At 43.9% G+C, this 20000-nt stretch overlaps 1 protein-coding gene across 1 annotated transcript; it reads left to right on the top strand.

Annotated features, from left to right (window-relative positions):
• Nucleotides 1–1656: 1656 nt before the first annotated feature.
• On the top strand, nt 1657–10807 carry SNRPE (small nuclear ribonucleoprotein polypeptide E). Its single transcript, XM_084865944.1, has 5 exons — nt 1657–2515; nt 3001–3027; nt 4334–4396; nt 6807–6885; nt 9309–10807. Exons 1-5 carry the CDS (start codon nt 2462–2464, stop codon nt 9362–9364), a joined length of 279 nt encoding a protein of 92 aa, XP_084722070.1. The 5' UTR covers nt 1657–2461; the 3' UTR covers nt 9365–10807.
• The last annotated feature ends 9193 nt before the right edge of the window (nt 10808–20000 follow it).

Raw genomic sequence — 20000 nt, 5'->3', positions numbered from 1 at the left:
GATGAAATATCTATGATTAAACTAGATAAACTAGAAAGAAAAAACTTCTCAAAGACTCAAAGGAAAATATGAACAAACAGAAAGACATCATGTATTTAGATTAAAAAAATAATTCTAAGTTCTAGAGTTTAATCTCAGTGAAAATACCAAAAGGATTTTTTTTTTTTTTTTTAATTAGAGAAGCTAATTAAGTTTGTGAGGAAAATAACCAAGAATAGCTAGGAAAAAATTACCTACTTTTTAGTCCTACCAAATAACAAAACATTACAAAGCTATAATATTTTTAACAGTGATAGTAACTGGTCCATAAATAGATACAAAGATCAAATGAACAAAACTATATACATACACACAGACTTGTTATACCGTATTTATAAATGTATTTTAAGTTGAATGGGGAACAAGGTGGTTTTTTTGTAAAGATGATGGAAAACTGGGCAGCCGTCTGGAAAGTATAAAGGTGTTATCAATTCCAGGATACACGGGGATAAATTATAGATTAAATCTCATTCAAAGGTTTAAATGTAAAACAGCAAAATCATTTTTTTATTTTTTAATATATTTTTATTGATTTTTTGCAGATAGGAAAGGAGAGGGATAGAGAGTTAGAAATATCGATGAGAGAAATATTGATCAGCTGCCTCCTGCACATGCCCTACTGGGGATGTGCCCACAACCAATGTATTATACATGCTCTTGACCAGAATCGAACCTGGGACCTTTCAGTCCATAGGCCGACGTTCTATCCACTGAGCCAAACCGGTTAGGGTGCAAAATCATTTTTTAAAGCAAACCACTTCTGATAAGCTGTATAATCAGTCAAATGGTCACTTATACGGATCAATCCCTAAAACTTTAGGAATCATGACTTTAGGAACAAGAAGATTCAAAACAAGTAGCTAGGCATCTCTGGTGGAATAGCTAAACCAGAGTGTTCTGTCCTCGCTGTCTCTGAATGCAGCAAATCTACCTCGTTTCCTCTGTGCACAACATGACCCTCGATTGCAGTGGTTCTCAACCTTCCTAATGCCACAACCCTTTAATACAGTTCCTCATGTTGTGGTGACCCCCAGCCATAGAATTATTTTCGTTGCTACTTTATAACTGTAATTTTGCAACTGTTATAAATCATAATGTAAATATCTGTGTTTTCCGATGGTCTTAGGCTCTACAGCCTGTGTGTCGAGAACCACTGCTGTAGAGCCTAAGACCATCGGAAAACACAGATATTTACATTACGATTCATTAACAGTTCCTCATGTTGTGGTGACATTACAATTCATGACAGTAGCAAAATTACAGTTATGAAGTAGCAACGAAAATAATTTTATGGTTGGGGGTCACCACAACATGAGGAACTGTATTAAAGGGTCGCGGCATTAGAAAGGTTGAGAACCACTGCTCTATTGGGTTTGAGGCAAGACATTTTCTTAAAAGAAATAATACCGTATGCATTTTCTTGCTCCCTACAGTTTAAAAGTCATTTTCATTTTATTTGATCTCAACACTTTTATGAGGTTGGCATTAATATTATTTATCCTCAAACAGAAGACCTCATTCAGTTAAGCAGGTTATGTTTCTGCCACTTGCCACTTGTCTGTTTAGACAAGTGCTTAACAACTCTGAGCTCCAGTTTCCTCACCTATAAAATGTATATTCCAATTAAATGAAATATCTGTCAGGCCACAAGCCCATGACATAACTTAATAAATTCCAGCTCTCCTTCTGTGTTACCCAGGAAATAATTAGGTTAACAGTGTTTCCCAAAGTGTGGTACGCGTACCCCCAGGGGGACGGGAAGAGTTTGGTGGGGGTACGCGTTGCACCGGAGTTTGGTGGGGACATGCACTGCACCGTGCTTAGCTGCACCTAATTCTACGTTCTCATGAGTACGAGGGGTACTCAGCGTTACGAAAATTATAGAAGGGGTACATATGTCAAAAGTTTGGGAAACAGTGGGTTAGAACGCTGGGGCCTCTATATGTACGCACATACTTAGTATGTACACACATACCATTTCCCTAAAACTTCAGTTCCATGAGGAAGGAACGCTTGTGTCTCCATTTTGGTAACAACTAAGCCAAGATATGGCAAAGCTAAAGAACTGATCCTTGGTCATACACTACAAGTGAAATGGATTTGAGCCCTGCCATCAGAAATATAAAATCCATAAAAATATATTAAGTTGGGGGGGAGCTCAGAAAATGGAGACACAAACAGGCGGGTGTCTCCCCCGCCTCCCTCCAGATGGCGCCGTAGGGCCGACGCCCGTTCCAGAACGCGGTTGCCTCCCTTGGCCTCCCCCGGAGGCCACAGAGCACCGAGAAAAGCTAGAGAAGCACTTCCCGGGAACTGCGCCGGCCGCTATGCCAGCGCCGCGCACTTCCGCTTCCGGTTCTTTCTTCCCGGAGTGGCTCGGTGGCTAGCGTGGGGCTCAGCGTGGTCTTTGTTAGCTTCCACCATGGCGTACCGCGGCCAGGGCCAGAAGGTGCAGAAGGTGATGGTGCAGCCCATCGTATCCTTCGCAGGATGTCGGGACCGGGAGGTTCGGGCCGGAAAGCGGGGCGGGAAGGCGGGCCGCGGGCGCGGAGGAGCGGTGTGCGCCTTCCACTTCCCGTGAGCCCCCGCGGCGCCGCGGCCCGCCAAGGCGCGGGGCCGGGGGGAGGCAGGGGGCGGCGTGGGCAGGCCCCACCGGGGGCCGCGGGGGTTCGGGAGGGGGGCAGAGGGGCGCAGTTTTAATAGTTACTGTGAGCCAGCGGGAGGTGTGGGTTTGGGGGAGGGGAAGGAAAATGGCGCCAAAGCAAACTCCTGGAGTGAGAGAGAGGAGACGGTCCGGCAGAGCACTGAGGTCCTAGGAATCCTAAGGAGGGCCTAGTTGGGTGCTTCCCGTGGCGTGGGCGCCAAGACCTCGAAAACATTCGAGGGGGGTTAGCCAGTGACCGGTTCCTGGGAGCAGAGAGTATGCCGTGCTTGTTGCTTTCTCTTTAACCGTCGGCGCAGAACCTCATCTTCAGATACTTGCAAAATGTACGTAAGTTGTTGTGTCGTTAACTTGTTTCCCTGCCCTGTCCGATCACTGTGTTCTACAGTTAAAAAGAGGGCATTGTGGAGATGGGGGTGTGTTCGAGGGGAAGGGGTGCAGGGAAAGTCGAAGGGGATACAACGGTGCGGAGCCATGGTAACTGCGAGCACGTAAAGAATTGTGTTGATGCTTTGCAGGACCAAAAAGTACTCATTTCAGAAAGTCATTATTGGCGGACGTGTCGGGGAGGTGGTGGGTATCGGTACTTTTGTTGGGGGTGATGATGGCCAGAACATTGGCCCTTTTCTCCTTCTTCCCCCTAGGGTGAAACGTTGGGAGGAAAATTCCGTTAGCTTTAAACCATGTAATAAAGGAGTGGTTTTAACACGTAGAGGGAGACTCAGGTATAGAAAAGACACTCCAAAAGGAAGAAGGGAGGGATAGGGTTAGAGGATTTAAGGGACGGTCTGCTTTCCTTTTGGGGATATTTAGCAGCAGAGTCTGCATTGGCAATACAGAGTGTTTAAATTATCTCTGAAAGAAAACGCAGTGCCTTTTGCTCTGACAAATTTTAGTGTGTGACAACACAATTGAAAAGCATTAATTTCAAGCTGTTGTAATTTTTATGTTTTTTAAAAATTTTTATTGATTTTTTTACAGAGAGGAAGGGAGAGGGATAGAGTCAGAAACATTGATGAGAGAGAAACATCAGTCAGCTGCCTCCTGCACACACCCCTCATTGGGGATGTGCCCACAACCAAGGTACATGACCTTGACCGGAATGGAACCCGGGACCCTTGAGTTCGCAGGCCGACCTCTATCCACTGAGCCAAACCATCCAGAGCTGTTGTAATTTTTAATCATCAGAATTGAAGGTTTCTCTCCTGGTTATTAAATGTGAGGCCTGGAAAACTGAGAAACTAGAGTAAGCTGTTTTAGAGCTGGATTTTATTATAGCACTTAAGAAAGAAGACCTTGGTCTTTGAAATTTACTGCTTTGTGCTCTACTGACACCAATCTTTAAATGTATTGAAACTAGAAACAGTAAAAAATACGATTGAGTCCCAAGTCACAGGAAGATTTAGGTGTCTAGCTTGGGACTGTCTGGTCCCAGTGCAGCATTTATTACATGAGAATTTTTCTTGTCAAGTAGTCTTGGTTACCAATTCTGATATGAGTCAAATGATTAAAACTCTCAGTTTTTATTTAATTTATTTTAGGTTTTTTAAGGAACCATATTTCTCTAATGTTTGAGCACAGTGATTGGATTTTGTGTACTTTTTAACATTTCTATTTTTATGATTATTTCAGAGATCTCGGATTCAGGTGTGGCTTTATGAGCAAGTGAATATGCGGATAGAAGGCTGTATCATTGTGAGTACCCGGGATATTTTATCCAGGGCAGTTTGTTATAGAAAAAGATCTCACCAAAAAGAAAAAGATTTCACAAAAAATGGCCAGCCAGAGCAGTGTACAAAAAAGTCAAAGACCCAACCCAAGGAAAGTGTTTTCGGGGCCCACTGCCCTTGCTTGCTTATTTTACTTGATAGAGATTGGGTAATTCATAAAATAGAAGGAAAATTAATTTTAAAAATAATCTAAACAACCACCTGACCTCACTCGTTTATGGATAATAAAGAACATTATAAACTGATGAACCAAAAGATAGATATAGAGACAATAAAGCAACAAGCAGACTGTCAAATTACAGTGGGGAAGGTAGGGAGATCTGCGGTAGATAAGAGATCAACCGAAGGACTTGTATACATGCATATAAGTACAACCAGTGGACACAGAACTCTGGGGAAGAAGGGCATGTATGGGAGGGGGGGCAATGGTAAGATATGTACACAGTTAATAATTTAATAAAAAAATAATCTAAACATTAATATTAGAAGGAGAGGGATAAAAAAGAGGGAGTTGAGATTGATGGAGCATAATCTGGGTTAGGCCATACCTGATGGAGCTGAATCGAATTAGTTAAATAAGATTATTAGTTAAAAAATACCTTGAATAATGTTTTTTGAGATGGGTTTTTGTGTGTGTGTTGTTGTTTTTTGGTTTTTTTTTTAAAATCCTCACCCAAGGATATGTTTTACTGATTAGATTGATGTAAAAGAGAAACACCTATTGGTTGCCTCATATGTGCACCCCTACCGGGGATTGAACCTACAACCTAGGTACCGTGTTTCCCCAAAAATAAGACATCCTCCGAAAATAAGACCTAGCGCATGGAAAGATAAGACATCCCCTGAAAATAAGACCTAGCGCAACTTTGGGAGAAAAAATTAATATAAGAACAGGGTATGTGCCTTGACCGGAATCTAACCCATAACCTTTTTGGTGTGTGGGACAACATTCCAACTGAGCCCCACAGCTGGCGCTTAAGTAATGTTTTTTGTGTGTGTGTGTTTTAATGTGTATTTTTATTGATTTCAGAGAGGAAGGGAGAAAAATAGAAACATCAGTGATGAGAGAGAATCATTGATCGGCTGCCTCCTGCACACCCCCTACTGGGAATTGAGTTTGCAAACTGGACATGTGCCCTGCCTGAATCAAACCGTGACCTCCTATCCTGGTTTGTAGGTCGACACTCAACCTTTGAGCAGCACCATCCGGGGTCAAGTGATGTTTTTTTTTTTTTTTAATATATTTTATTGATTTTTTCACAGAGAGGAAGAGAGAGGGATAGAGAGTTAGAAATATCGATGAGAGAGAATCATCGATCAGCCGCCTCTTGCACACCCCCTACTGGGGATGTGCCCGCAACCAATGTACATGCCCTTGACCGGAATCGAACCCAGGAACTTTCAGTCCGCAGGCCGATGCTCTATCCACTGAGCCAAACCGGTCCCGGCTCAAGTGATGTTTTAAAGAAAGATGAAATATGACTGAAAATTTGCCCTTTAGGCAGCATATATTTCTTTAATAATCCCACTTTCCCTGTTTATTAGTTGAAAAGCAAGAGTGATGGTTAGTGGTGATAGTGTTTTGTGGGGAACATGGGAAAAGCAGTGGTAGAATGTAATTTATGCCTGAACACATACTGTATATTCAATAGGTTATAAAAGTTAGGAGAGTGGCTCTTTGGCATAGCTAATGAATTTCTTAAGGCCAAAAGGTTCCAGATCTAATGGAGTGTGTTCTGGCTTTCTTTGTTATTTAAGAAGGCTTAGAGTGGAAGATGGTTCTTCCTCTGAAAGATCAGTAAAGGGATGAATTTCTGAAGTTGGCATTTCTGTATCTAAATGGGTGTGTTTATTTAGAACTAGAGAGGCCTGGTGCACAAAATTCGTGTGGAAGGGGGGTGTCACTCAGCCCAGCCTGCACCCTCTCCAATCTGGGACCCCTTGAGGATGTCCGACTGCCCATATAGGCCCAATGCTGGCTCCCAACCTCTCGCCTGCCTGATTGCCCCTAACCACTTCTGCCTGCCAGCCTGATCCCCCTAACCGATCCCCTACTGGCCTGATTGATGCCTAAATGCTCCCCTGCCAGTCCTATTGCCCCTAACTGCCCTCTCCTGCTAGCCTGGTTGCCCCAGCTGCCCTCACCTACAGGCCTGGTCTCCCCACTGCCCTCCCCTGCCGGCCCTGTCACCCCTAACTGCCCTCCCCTGTAGGCCTGATCGCCCCAACTGCCCTCCCTTGCAGGCCTGTCCCTCCTAGGCCCTCTCCTGCTGGCCATCTTGTGTGTTGGAGTGACAGTCTATTTGCATATTATTCATTAGATAGGATGGTTTGAATGTGATCTTAAAGATGACAGTTAATGCTTGTTTTTCTAGGGTTTTGATGAGTATATGAACCTCGTATTAGATGATGCAGAAGAGATTCATTCTAAAACAAAGTCAAGAAAACAACTAGGTAAGAATATAGTCTTACAGAATTTTAGAAATTTTTATTCACTTGCAGAATTGAATAATTTGCAACTTACTTCATGTTTACATTTAGTTTGCCCTTGGAAACTTGTATTTGGTGGGGGGAGAGGTTACATTTAAAATCATCCTCTGTCTATTCCACACCATTTCTACTTCTGCCTCTTCACTCAACTAGTTCTCACCGATGTTACAAAGACTAATGGAGTTAAATCTAATGATCATTATCAGTCTTCATTTTACTGCACATGTGTCAAACACAAGGCCCGCGGGCCAAATCCAGCCCGCCAGGCCTTGCAATGTGGCCCGCACCGCGCTGTCATCATTGCACTCCGCTGTCAGTTTATGACATTGTCAGTTTATGACTGTTCAGTAAACCATTCGGCCCGCGATTTAGGCTGGATTTTAGATTTTGGCCCCTTCTCTGATTGAGTTCGACACCCCTATTTTACTGTCTGAACAGCATTTGGCCACTCCCTTTTTAATATATTGTTCCCTTGGCTCTGTGATACTATACACTTATTTTTCACTTTTCATTTATAGTTAACTGTTCCTTTTCACACTTCCGTATGTTCATTCTTTGGGACCTGATCATTAAATGTTTAAATTGCTCAAAGCTTTTGGTTGTAGTCCCTCCTGTTTTTCTTAGGCACTCAAGACTACACTTTCAGTTACCGTCTATATATATAGTCTCATCACAACATTTTGGTTAATGATGGACCGCATGTACCATGGCGGTAGAGCATAGTGTGTAAATGCACTCTATGCTTGCACAACTCTGACATCACTTAATGACTACATTGACTCTAAATGTACCTCTCAGAGCCTGTTAAACATTTCTACTGGAATTGAATGTCTCAACGCTCCTCAAAGTTAACATATCAGAAATCAAAGTCAGTCCCTACCCCTCACGCTTTGAGAGCTGTTTCAGTGTTCCCTGCCTCAGTGATAGCACCAATTTCTATTCTGTTTACTAATTGATTTCTCTTCAGCTACCTTATCCCTCTCCAGTTTGCTCCTCGGGCTGCACTAATGTCTTAGAAACACCAATCTGACCTTGTCATTCCTTTGGTTTATGTCCTTCCTTCAATGGCTTCCTGCTGCTTGTAGGATAAGAAAGTTTTTAATGTATTCTGCAAGGTTCTTTATGATCTGTGCTTGTCTCCATCTGCTCTTGCTTCATTTTCTGAGCTTCATCCACATTTGTCTTTTTTTTCTTCTTTTCCCCAGTTCTTTGAATCTGCTCATTATTCTTTGAATCTGCACATTTACTCTATCATAAATCTTTGTATATCCTACTCCTGTGTCTTTAGGACTCACATGAGATGTCACCTCCTCCTTGGGTTTGGTTTGGTTTTGCTTGGAGTGGGAATTGGGCAGATCTTATCACCAAGATCCAAAATGTGCGGGTGCACAGACAGGGTGTGCTGTGCTCTTTGAGTTTGTAGTAAAGCATTCATTAGTGGGTATTATTTTATTAATTTCTCCCCCGCTGGACCAGATCCTCCATAAGTGCATGCATGTGTCCCATCTTTTTTGCTCCTTAATAAGCTCAGTGCCCAGCATGTAATAAAACCTGAACAATGATCAACGAACCCAATTTCTTAACCCAATTAACAAGGTCTTTAGGGTTTATGGTTTCATCAAGAATAACAATCATTTTTATCAAAATCCCATTAACTTAGGTTTATGTAGGCATTTCGTGTTTTTAGTTGCTTAATGCCTGTTCATAGCTCACGAGCTTCGGTGTCTCTCTTCTGGACCCTGAGGATTCTCTTGAGCCCACACTCAGTATGTGGAGAGTAGTTTCTGAAAGTGTTAGATTTTGCTCTGCTTAGGCTGTTTTTGTGAAAACCTAGATTTTTAAAATTTAAACATGTATCAGGAAAGGCAAGCTAGTGTTATGGACATATTATTTATAAATAATTTATGAAATGTTAAATGCCCATAGTAGTGTCTTATAAATGTAGAAAATAATATTACTTGTAGTGGAAGCCTGGGAAAGGGAAATAATTTGGTTGATTTGCATTTCTCAAACTGTTTTACTGAACACCAGTGTTCCTGAAGATATTTGTAGATATTTCTCAGGAAAAAAAGTATCCTTTGCTCAAATGGGTTTAGGAATTGTTGGGTGAAACTTAAGCTGGTATGTTTATTGAATGATGAAATCTTCAACATACTAAGATCTCTAAGAATTGGTTATAGTCTGCTGCATTTTCTAAACTTGACATACAACTCATTTTGCAACTTCTGCAAACACTGAGCATTGGGAAATGTTGGGGTAGACCTAGTTAGTTAACTTAGTCTACAGAAACTGTACTTTGCATAAAATAACATTTCTCTACCTTCATTAAGTAATAGTTGAAAAGTGCATATTGCTCTAATTTATGCACTTTTAATTTTGTATTGCAGGTCGGATCATGCTGAAAGGAGATAATATTACTCTGCTCCAAAGTGTCTCCACCTAGAAATGACTTAAATGCTAAGTGAGGAGTTACTGAGAGACAATATAGTTTGTGTTGTATGGTGTCCTTTGTTTGGAGAATATGTCTTACCCATTTATTCATATTGGCGTACAATAACCTTAAGTAACTACTAGATGACAATAAATGATGCTTAATTGTTTTTGTTAAAAAAGTTTATATTGTTTCTTTCTAGCCAATCGAAGAGACTTTTTACATAGTGGCACCATTAGCCAGCTGTTGGTATTTTAGTTTTCTGAAGGGTGGCTCTTGGCCCTGGCACTTGCTTTTCACATAGCCAGATCTCTAGATTCTTAAGGCAAAGAGTAGGAATTCTGTTTGACAGGTAAGCTTCTGATATTGGGTGGAAGAGAATAGGGGGTTCACAAAAATAAAGGCAAATATACTATTATATGTCCTTATCATCAGTTCTTTTTTTTTTTTTTTTTTTTAATATATATATATTTTTATTGATTTTTGTACAGAGAGGAAGGGAGAGAGATAGAGAGTTAGAAACACCGATGAGAGAGAGTCATCGACCAGCTGCCTCTTGCACACCCTTTACTGGGGATATGCCCGCAACCAAGGTACATGCCCTTGACCGGAATCGAACCCGGGACCCTTCAGTCCCCAAGCTGACGCTCTATCCATTGAGTCAAACCGGTCTTGGCCTTATCATCAGTTCTAATTGCGGGTGCTGGAACTACAGTTTCTAACCACAATAGGTTGGAAATATAACATCTACAGTATTTAAAAATAGAGTCATTGTATGAGGTCTTTTCTATTTTATCACCAAGATCCGAATGTGAGAAGTACTTGGGTTTAGACAAAGAATGAAATCCCTTCAAGGTACATTTAAAATGAGCTCTGTTAAGAGTTAACAAGAGGGACACTGGGGTTGGTAACCTGAAAAAAAGACCATAAGCAGCACTGGTAAGTTAAGTGGAATAATAAATCATGTTAGTTGGAAAAACACCTGTCTCTTCTCCAAGAATTTTGGTTCCTCCCCCAATGATTGCTTATTTTTCTAATTGAATCATGTGGACGGATCTCTCCTTTCCCAGTATCTCAGGATGGTTCTAGTTAGAATTCTGTTAAATAGCTATGGAGCACCTGCTGTTAGACACAAAGTTAAATAAACACAACGAAACAGACTGGCAAACAAATAGCTTCAGTACCATGCATTGCGTGCTATTTAAATTGGATCTAGAGGATGGGATAGGCCTACCTTAAAACTCGGGTAATGGGCAGTATTAAGTGGAGGTGAGGAAGGACCAAGAAGTCCATTTCCTGTTTTTCTTTAAACTGAGTAAAAGAAACTCTTTGTGAAGAAGATTTGTAGGTGAGTAGAGACCTCACTTACAACTTGGCATTATAGCTGTTCCACTACTATTTGACCTTTTGCTCTCTTGGTAATATTTTTAAATAAAGGGCTGTTTTAGCTCTTAACGTTTGGGTCTGAAATTCATTGAACCTGCCGCAGCATGCAAAGGAAACAGCGGGCAGCAGAGGGAGCTGCAGCCCTGAGCCTGCGCCAGCCTTTCTGGTGGCAAGCTGCCTGAGAGCAGAGAGCAGAGGCTGCAGCTTTCTTGGCACCAACGTGGCTGGAAAGAAGGATAAAGGCTGGAACAGTGTAATCCCTAAGAAAACATGCCGGCTGCTGCTTCCATTTCCTCGTGCGACCCTTCTGACCTGGCTGCCCTGTGTAAGCAAAACTGCCTGCTGTGGCTTACTCTGAATGGATCAAGATGTGAAGGTTCTGTTTTTGACAGCAAGTGATGATAGTGAGAAATAAGGTGCAGTCGAATTCTTACAATTGAGTTCTGTACTTAGAGATCTGCTTGCTTTTGTGTTCTACCATAACCTGTGGTGTTTGCTTTTTAAGTTGTACTTTTCCACAGTCTAGATTTTCTTTTTCTTCCAACTGGATTTGTAACATAGGAGGCATTGCGTTCTCCTGCATTAAGGTTGTTAAAGCATGCTGTGAGAAGCTGCTCTTGTTGGCAGCCCTTGGTAAGTGAGCGGTTACTTTTCTGGAATGGCTGTTGGTTCCCAAGGGGGTCTTCTAACCAACCACTAACTCTCTTGTAACCTTGTTGAAGAGGGGAGGAGAAAAAGTAGACTGGGCTTAGTGTTCCTTCAGTACAGGGATGGGGAACCTTTTTTCTGCCAAGGACTGTTATAACATTCACGGGCCATGCAGAATTATCACCTTCAAAATTAACCTGCTGTATTTGGTCAAATATTTAATTAACACCCCTAATGCTTGGGCAGGGCCAGACCAAAGATTTCTTGGGCCTTATATGGCCCACAGGCTGGACGTTTCCCATCCCTGCCTTGATAGGTGGGGAGAAGGAAGGATAAAAATGGTGTGAATTCTCTAGGATTTTGTGTTTGCATGGGCACCAGTATTGCATTTGTCAGTCTCAGGATTAGAGAGTGGCGCTCTCATTTGGATAAGGCATTACTGGGCGGGAAGTGTCATGGGCAGTGCCTGGAGTAAGCCTAATAGGCAGTATCTAACGCTAACTGACACTGGAGCTTTTTGAAAATTAATTATTCCTTCTAGAACTAATCATAACCACCTGCTTATGGAATGCTTTTGCAAAGAGATGAGATGCATGGTAAAACTTCTTAAGGTGGCATGATAATTTAAGTCTTGTCAGTGCCTAGAGTTTAATTTTTTTGTTATTCCTCACTCAAGGATATTTTCCCATTTGATTCCTCCCCCCCACTTTTTTTTTTTTTTTAGAGAGAGAGAGGGTGGAAGGGAGCGGGGAAAGATATGAGAGAACGGTTGGTTGCTTCCTGCACATGCTCTAACCGGGCCTGGAATCAAGTCTGCAACTGAGTTTTGTGCCCTTGGACAGAATCAAATCTGAAACCCTTCAGTCTGTGGGCCAATGCTCTAAGCACTACCAAACCGGCTAGGGTTAAGAGTTTAATATTAATTTAAAATATGTCCAGTGGAATTTTTAAAAAGTGAATTTAAAAATATTAGCTTACTACATGTTTATGATAAAAATGCAAACAGTATAGAAAGATACAAAGTAGAAAACAAGTCTTCCTTTCCCCATCAGTATTTTCCATTGATGATCACCCAAAAATTTGATGGTTATTTCTTTTAAAAAAATGTTTTTTAGGTTTGGTAAAATGTACATGCTATTTACTATTTTAACCATATTTAGTTGTACAGCTCAGCAGTGTTAAGTTTTTTACATTGTTATACAGCCAGTCTAGAACTTTTTCATTTTGCAAAACTGAAACTCTGTACCAATTAAACAACTCACCATTTCTCTCTCCTCCAGCCCGTGGCAACCACCATTCTACTTTCTGTTTCTGAGTTTGACTTTTATTTTTATAAATATAATTGTTTTATTGATTTTTTATTTTTTTTTATAGAGAGGAAGGGAGAGGGAAGTGATAGAGAATTAGAAACGTCGATCAGCTGCCTTCTGTACACTCCCCACTGGGGATGTGCACGCAACCAAGGTACATGCCCTTGACTGGAATCGAACCTGGACCCTTCAGTCTGCAAGCCGACACTATCCACTGAGCCAAATCGGTTAGGGCTGAATTTGACTATTTTAGATACTTGCCACATTTTGTTTATACATTCAGTTGTCAATTGATACTTGGGTTTCTTCTACTTTTTGATTATTGTGAAGAATACCGCTATGAACCTGGGTGTACAAATATCTCTTGGAGATCTTGCTTTCAGTTCTTCTGAGTATGTCCCCAGAAGTGTTTTTGAGGGGCAGCTGCTGCAACATTTTACATTCTTACCAACAGTGCACAGGGGTTCTAGTTTCTCCCCATCTTCCTCAAAACTTCTGTCTGTTTCTGATTGCAACCATCCTAATGGTTGTGAGGTGGTAATCTCATTGTGTTTTGATTTGCTTTCCTGTAACACTGTTGTTGACTATCTTTTCTTTTTTTTTATATATTTTTTTTTATTTTTTATTTTTTTTTTAAATCAATCTTTATTGTTCACATCATTACAAAGGTTCCTCATTTCTTCCCCCCTCCATCAGGTTCCCACCCCACCCTCCACCCCCTCCCCATCCCCCACCGTCCTCATCCATAGGTGCACAGTTTATGTTCAGTCTCCTCCTCCCTCCCTTTCCCCGACAGCAAATCCCTTTTCAGATAGTAAATCTGTTATCCAGCATTTTCTCATATCAATAATACCTCCACATGCCCAATGATACACTTCACACAAAAGACGTTTTCAAATAGGTCAACCAGCCTCATCCAGGCCCCACCCAAGGCACTCACAGATCAACACCCCAGCGCTATACTAACTCAACACATCCAGATCCAAGCCTTCATCACTTGATTCAGCAGACCCTCAAGTTCCCGCAAAAGTTTCCAGCCATGTCTGAGAGGCAGCCGTGGGCAGGTACAGGCGAGGAGCGAGCTGTTTCGGGCCTGGCTGCTCCGGGTCTGGTCACCGCCGCTCCCAACCTAGTTGCTCTGGACTTGGCTGTTGCTGCTACAGGCCTGGCCGCACCCGACCCGGCTGCTCTGGGCCCGGTTGCTCTGGTCCCGGCCGTTCCGGGCCTGGCCGCTCCCAGCCTGGCAGCCGCTGCTCCGGGCCTGGCCGCACCAGACCCGGATGCTCCGGGCCTGGCCGCTCCCAGCCTGGCAGCTGCTGCTCCGGGCCTGGCCGCTCCCAGCCTGGCAGCCACTGCTCCGGGCCTGGCCGCTCCCAGCCTGGCAGCCGCTGCTCCTGGCCTGGCCGCACCAGACCCGGCTGCTCCGGGCCTGGCCGCTCCCAGCCTGGCAGCCGCTGCTCCTGGCCTGGCCGCACCAGACCCGGCTGCTCCGGGCCTGGCCGCTCCCAGCCTGGCAGCCGCTGCTCTGGGCCTGGCCGCACCTGACCCGGCTGCTCCGAGCCTGGCCGCTCCCAGCCTGGCAGCCGCTGCTCCGGGCCTGGCCACACCAGACCCGGCTGCTCCGGGCCTGGCCGCTCCCAGCCTGGCAGCCGCTTCTCCAGGCCTGGCCGCTCCCAGCCTGGCAGCTGTTGCTCTGGGCCTGACTGCTCCCAGCCTGGCAGCTGCTGCTCCGGGCCTGGCCACTCCTAGCCTGGCAGCCGCTGCTCCAGGCCTGGCCACACCAGACCCGGCTGCTCCGGGCCTGGCCGCTCCCAGCCTGGCAGCCGCTGCTCCGGGCCTGGCCACTCCCAGCCTGGCAGCTGTTGCTCTGGGCCTGACTGCTCCCAGCCTGGCAGCTGCTGCTCCGGGCCTGGCCACTCCTAGCCTGGCAGCCGCTGCTCCAGGCCTGGCCACACCAGACCCGGCTGCTCCGGGCCTGGCCGCTCCCAGCCTGGCAGCCGCTGCTCCGGGCCTGGCCGCACCTGACCCGGCTGCTCCGAGCCTGGCCGCTCCCAGCCTGGATGCTCCGTGCTTGGCTACTGCTGTTCTGGGCCTGGCTGCTCCCAACCCGGCCACTCCGTGTCTGGGTGTTCCTGGACTGGCCACCCTGGGCTTGGCCGCCTCTGCCTCAGGCCTGGCTGCCACTGCCCCAGGTCTGGCTGCTCCAATGCTGGCCGTTGATGCTCTTGTTCTGGCTGCTGCTGCTCTGGGGCCTGGCCACTGCTGCTCCGGGCCCAGCTGCCACTGCCTTGTGCCTGGCCACTCTAGGCCTGGTCGCCGCTGTTCCAACATTCTGTCCCTTTTTTCTCTTTTTTTTTTCTTTTTTTAAAAAAAACAAAAACACATTTATGTTGCAATGTTGGCTGGTGCGTTGAGTTTCTGACTTAGTCTTTGATTTTTCAAGATCTTTGTATTCTTTCTTAAGTAATTTTACTATCATTTGCTCTCACTTGATTTCTTCGCATTGAGAACTTCTTTGGTTTCTTCCTCCTTGTCCTGGGAGCTCAGCAGGTTGGCCTGTGGCACCCCTTTGTTCTCTGCGGGCTCCCGCGCTGCTCCAGCCTGTTGCTGGGGTCGGCGCCGCCCAGGAAGCAGCCCCCGACCTTGGCTCCATTGCCCGCGCTCAGCAGTCGAAGGCTCAGGGGCACCCCCCCCCGGGGGCCCTGTCGCCCGGCTCCTTGCTGGCGCCCAGCTGGCCGGTGTCCGGCAGGGGCTCCTGCTCCACGTCGCGTTCCTCCAGTCTGGAGCTTTCTTTCTCCCTCCCACTAGGGGAGTCCAGGATCAGAGTCAACAGATTGTCCTCTGCGCACAGTGTGCGCGACTCCAGGGGCTCGGCCTTTCGCCGCGCTCCCAGGACTCCACCTCACAGCTCCGTCTCCCCCTGCCCGAGCCTGGGTCCCCAGGGACTGGCCCAGACCTGGAGTTCGGGGCGGTCTGGACTGAGGCTCATAGCCGCCGCCAGAGGCTTTGTTTCTTCCGGCTAGGGTAATCCAGCATCAGAGTCAACATTCAGTTCTATGCGCGCCATGTGCACGCGACTCCGGGGGCCCCGCCTTTCGCCGTCCCCCGGGATTGTCTCCCCCTGCCGGAGCCTGGGTCCCCAGGGTCTGGCCCATAACTTGGGGCTCAGCGCTGCCGGTTCGGGGGTTCAGCCCAGGCTGGGGGTTCTATTTCCTTCCTGCTAGGGAACGCCAGGCAGCACCCAGCCCTCTCCTCCTCTCCGCCTGCGACCTCTCCGTGCGCGCCTGCGTGCGAGCGCGCCGCATGTCTCCGTACCTTAGGCTTTTTTTCAGCTCCTCTGATTTTCCTTCTGGTTTTCTCCCTCCTTCCTATTGTAGAGTTTTCAGTCAGTCGACTACCTGTAGCTCTGGGCAATGTCCATTCTACATTTTAGTTGTATTCCCTTGAAATTGTTGTGAGCTGCTGAGGCTAGGTGTCTACCCGAGCAGCCATCTTGGATCCTCCTCCTCATGTGTTTATTGGTTATTTGTATATCCTCTTTGGAAAAATGTCTTAAGAGTTCACTGCCCGTTTTTAAACAGATCATTTTGTTGAGTTAAAAGAGGTTTTTTACATATTTTCTCCCGTTTTGTGGGTTGTGTTTTCACTCTTTCAAGGCACAGTCTTAACTTTAATGTGATTCAGTTCATCCGTTTTTACTTTTGTTGCATATGCTTTTGGTATTATAGGTATTTTTGTTTCTTTGTGGTGACATACTTCTGCAGTTTGGTTCTTATCAACAAAACTTAGACTATTTTCTTGTTAAACAGCTGAGATGTATTCTGTTGTATGAATCTCTTACTATAAGTATTCACCCACCCCCATTGATGGATATTTTAGGCTGTTTCTGATTTTTTGTTGTTAAAAGTTTTGTAATCATATCTCTATACCTGTTTTTCTCTCAGGTTTTCTGTGATAATAGTTTTTAGAAGTGGAATTGCTAGATCAAAGGATATACACATTTAAAAATTCTATAGGTATTCTAAATTGCCTTTGAGAGTACAAATTGGAAAATTAATTTTCTCATACAAGCCAACCATTAGGCGGCAGGGTTTTTTTGTTGTTGGATTTTTTTGTTTTTTTGTTAGTACTCACCCAAGGATATTTTTCCATTCATTTTTAGAGAGAGTGGAAGGGATAGGGAGAGATAGAAAGAAACGTTGATGTGAGAAAGACATGGATTGGTTGCCTCCTGCACACCAGGGATTGAGCCTGCAACCGAGGTAGGTGCCCTTGACGAATAGAAACAGTGGCCTTTCAGTCTGCGGGCTGACGCTCTATCCACTGAGCCAAACAGGGTAGGGTTAGGCAGCAGTTTTAATGAAATGCTCAGGCTTATTGTGAGGCAGCTGTGAAATAATAGCTGCCAGTATTGTAAGGAATCCAGAGTAGGAGGGGAGGGGGGCGTTGATTACTTCAACCACTGAATTAATCAGCTCCGCACTTTCCCTACCATTGACTTGTTATGTGAGGAAAATTCCCTAGTTGCATTTTTTTTATTGTAACTAAAGCATTGTAACTGAGAAAATGTCAGAATAGTGATACCTGTCTTTAGTAACTCTTAAGCTTGGAAGGGGATTAGTTCGATGAATTGTTAAATGCCAAGGTTGAGTAAGTTGGCAACTGAAGTGAAAATATTAGGCTATATGGGGGCATGCAGATGGAGTGATGTGACTGCTTTTTGTTTGTTTTTTGTATGTGTGTGTGGTTTTTTGTTGTTGTTTTTCTCAATATAACAGTAAACTTCTTCCTTAGTTAAAATAATTCCAGAGAAAGATGATCTTGAGTCATCATTCCATGTCCACAGAAGCTGCTGTCTCTGGAGTGTTAACAGATTAGCCTGGCCCCCAGGGCCATCCTAAGTTACAAATGTTTTGCTGGGCTGGAAAATTGCACCAGGGAACTGGAGAGAATAAGCTAATGAATGCCTTTTCCTGGTGGACTGTTAGTAAACTAGAAAGAAGGTGGACAACCAGAGAAAAGATTATTTTTCCCAGAAAAGTAGCCTTATTTTTAAAAATCATTTCTTATTTTTCAATTACAGTTGACATAGAATATTAGTTTCAGGGATATACCCCAGTGATTAGACATTATAAAACTTACTAAGTGATTGTCCCCAAAAATCTCATACCCACCTGACACCATACCTGCTTATTAGAAGATTATTGATTATATTCCCTATGCTTTACCTTACATCCCATGAATCCCCTCATCTTTTTCACCCATTCCCTCAATCCCTCTCCCATCTGGTAGCTATCAAAATGTTCTCTATGAGTTTTCGTTTTGCTTGCTCATTTATTTGATTTTTAGATTCAGTTATTGATGGGTATATACTAGTATTTATTGCCATTTTCTTGATCCTATTCATGATTTTTTTTCTTTTTCTTAAAAAACAAAACAAAACATTTCTTGTAATACTGGTTTGGTGGTGATAAACCCCTTTACTTTTCTCTTGTTTGGGAAGCTCTTTATCTGACCAATTCTTGATGATAGCTTTGCTGGGTAGAGTAATCTTGGTTGTAGGTCCTTGCTGTTCACACTTTGACTATTTCTTGCCACTCACTTCTGGCCTGCAAAGTTTCTGTTGAGAAATCAGCTGAGAGTATCATGGGAGTTCCCTTGTAGGTAACTAAGTGTTTTTCTCTTGCTGAAGGATTCTCTTTGTCTTCAACCTTTTGCATTTTAATTACCGTATTTTCCAGCGTATAAGACGACTTATGAAACGAAAAAAGCCTGCTTGGATTGGCTGAGTTAGAGAGGCGGTCTATTAAAAAAGAACTGGTGTTGCCTCGGAAGTGGGGGGTAGTCTTATACAGCGAATATAGGCCTAAACCTACGTTTTAACTAAAATTAGGGGGTCGTCCTATACTCCAGAAAATACGGTATGTTGTGTCTTGGTGTAGGCCTCTTTGGGTTCATCTTATTTGGAATGCTCTGGGCTTCCTGGACTTGTATATTTTTTTCACCAGGTAAGGGAAGTTTATGTCATTGTTTTTTCAAATAGGTGTTCAATTTCTTGTTCTCTCTCCTCCTTTCGAACCCCCCAATGAGGTGAATGTTGGTGCCCTTGAAGTTGTCCCAGACTCCTTACACTATTCTATTTTTTAGATTCTTTTTTCTTTTTGCTGTTCTGGTTGGGTATGTTTTGCTTCCTTATAGTCCACATTCTTGATTTGATTCTCAGTGTCCTCTATTGTTGATTCCCTGTAACTATTCTTTATTTCAGTTAGTATATCCTTCATTTCTGAATGGTCCCTTTTTTATGTTGTTGATATTCTCAGTAAGTTCCTTGAGATACTTATAACCATTGTTTTGAACTCTGTGTCTGCTAGTTTACTTGATTTCGTTTCATTTAGTTCTTTTTCTGAGATTTCTCCTGTTCTTTCCTAGGTCTTTAACCAAGACTCAGCTCACCCTTAGACTCCATCCCTACCCATATATATTCTGCTATCAATCTTAATAGTCTAGTACAAGAAACTACCTGGGAGGGCCACCCAGGTACCCCCTGTACATACTAAACTAAGAGAAATGGTTGGATCCCTCCATATATGGCAGTACCCTCTTAAGACCAGAAGTCCATAGGGGACTAAAACCCCTTATTCACAAGTTTTTTCAGCATAGAGTTATAAATTCTTTGTCAGTCTCCTTATAACACTCCTGTAATGCCTGTTAAAAAACAAAAAACAAATGGAGAGTATCGTATGGTTAAGCTGTTGTTGAAGCTGTGATTTTCATTCACCACGTTGTACCCAATCCATATACTCTCTTATCCCAAGTTCCTCATTAGGCCAAATGGTTTACTAGATTTCATTGTTTTGCATCCTGCTTCACCCAGATAGCCTCTGTTTGCCTTGGAATTGGCGGGTGGGACACCCATAACAGCTCAATAGACTCAGCGTGTCCTTACTCAATGGTTCTATAGTCCGCATATTTTTGGACAAGCACTTAGAGAAAGTCTGCAGGAACTAGAGCTACTGTGTGGGATCATAATATGTGAATGATAATCTAATTTTTTAGCCCCACCAAACAGAACTTTAACCATAACACTACTTTAGTCCTTAATTTCCCAGTGTCTCCCAATAAGGTTCAGAGTTCCTTCTCACCTGCAGATATTTAGGCTACCACCTAATCCAGGGTTCTTGAACAAAAAGGCTATTCTAAATCTTGCAGTCTCCCAGACAAAGACACAATTGAGAACCTTCTTAGGAATGGTGGGCTTCTGCCAAATCTGGATCCCCGGTTTTGGCTGGTGGCTATGTCCCTAG

The sequence above is a fragment of the Pipistrellus hanaki genome (assembly GCF_964339955.1).
Source record: "Pipistrellus hanaki genome assembly, chromosome: 18".
Lineage (NCBI taxonomy): Eukaryota > Metazoa > Chordata > Mammalia > Chiroptera > Vespertilionidae > Pipistrellus > Pipistrellus hanaki.
Note: the sequence above shows the minus strand (reverse complement) of the source record. Positions and strands in the feature narration are given on the sequence as shown.

What these genes read in the sequence shown, in the direction of transcription:
- SNRPE (XM_084865944.1), top strand. Translation starts at nt 2,462, where the DNA reads ATGGCGTACCGCGGCCAGGGCCAGAAGGTGCAGAAGGTGATGGTGCAG. An exon ending in GGATAGAAGGCTGTATCATT is followed by an intron (nt 4,397 to 6,806) that starts GTGAGTACCCGG and finishes TTGTTTTTCTAG; the next exon opens with GGTTTTGATGAGTATATGAA. An exon ending in AAAGTCAAGAAAACAACTAG is followed by an intron (nt 6,886 to 9,308) that starts GTAAGAATATAG and finishes TTTGTATTGCAG; the next exon opens with GTCGGATCATGCTGAAAGGA.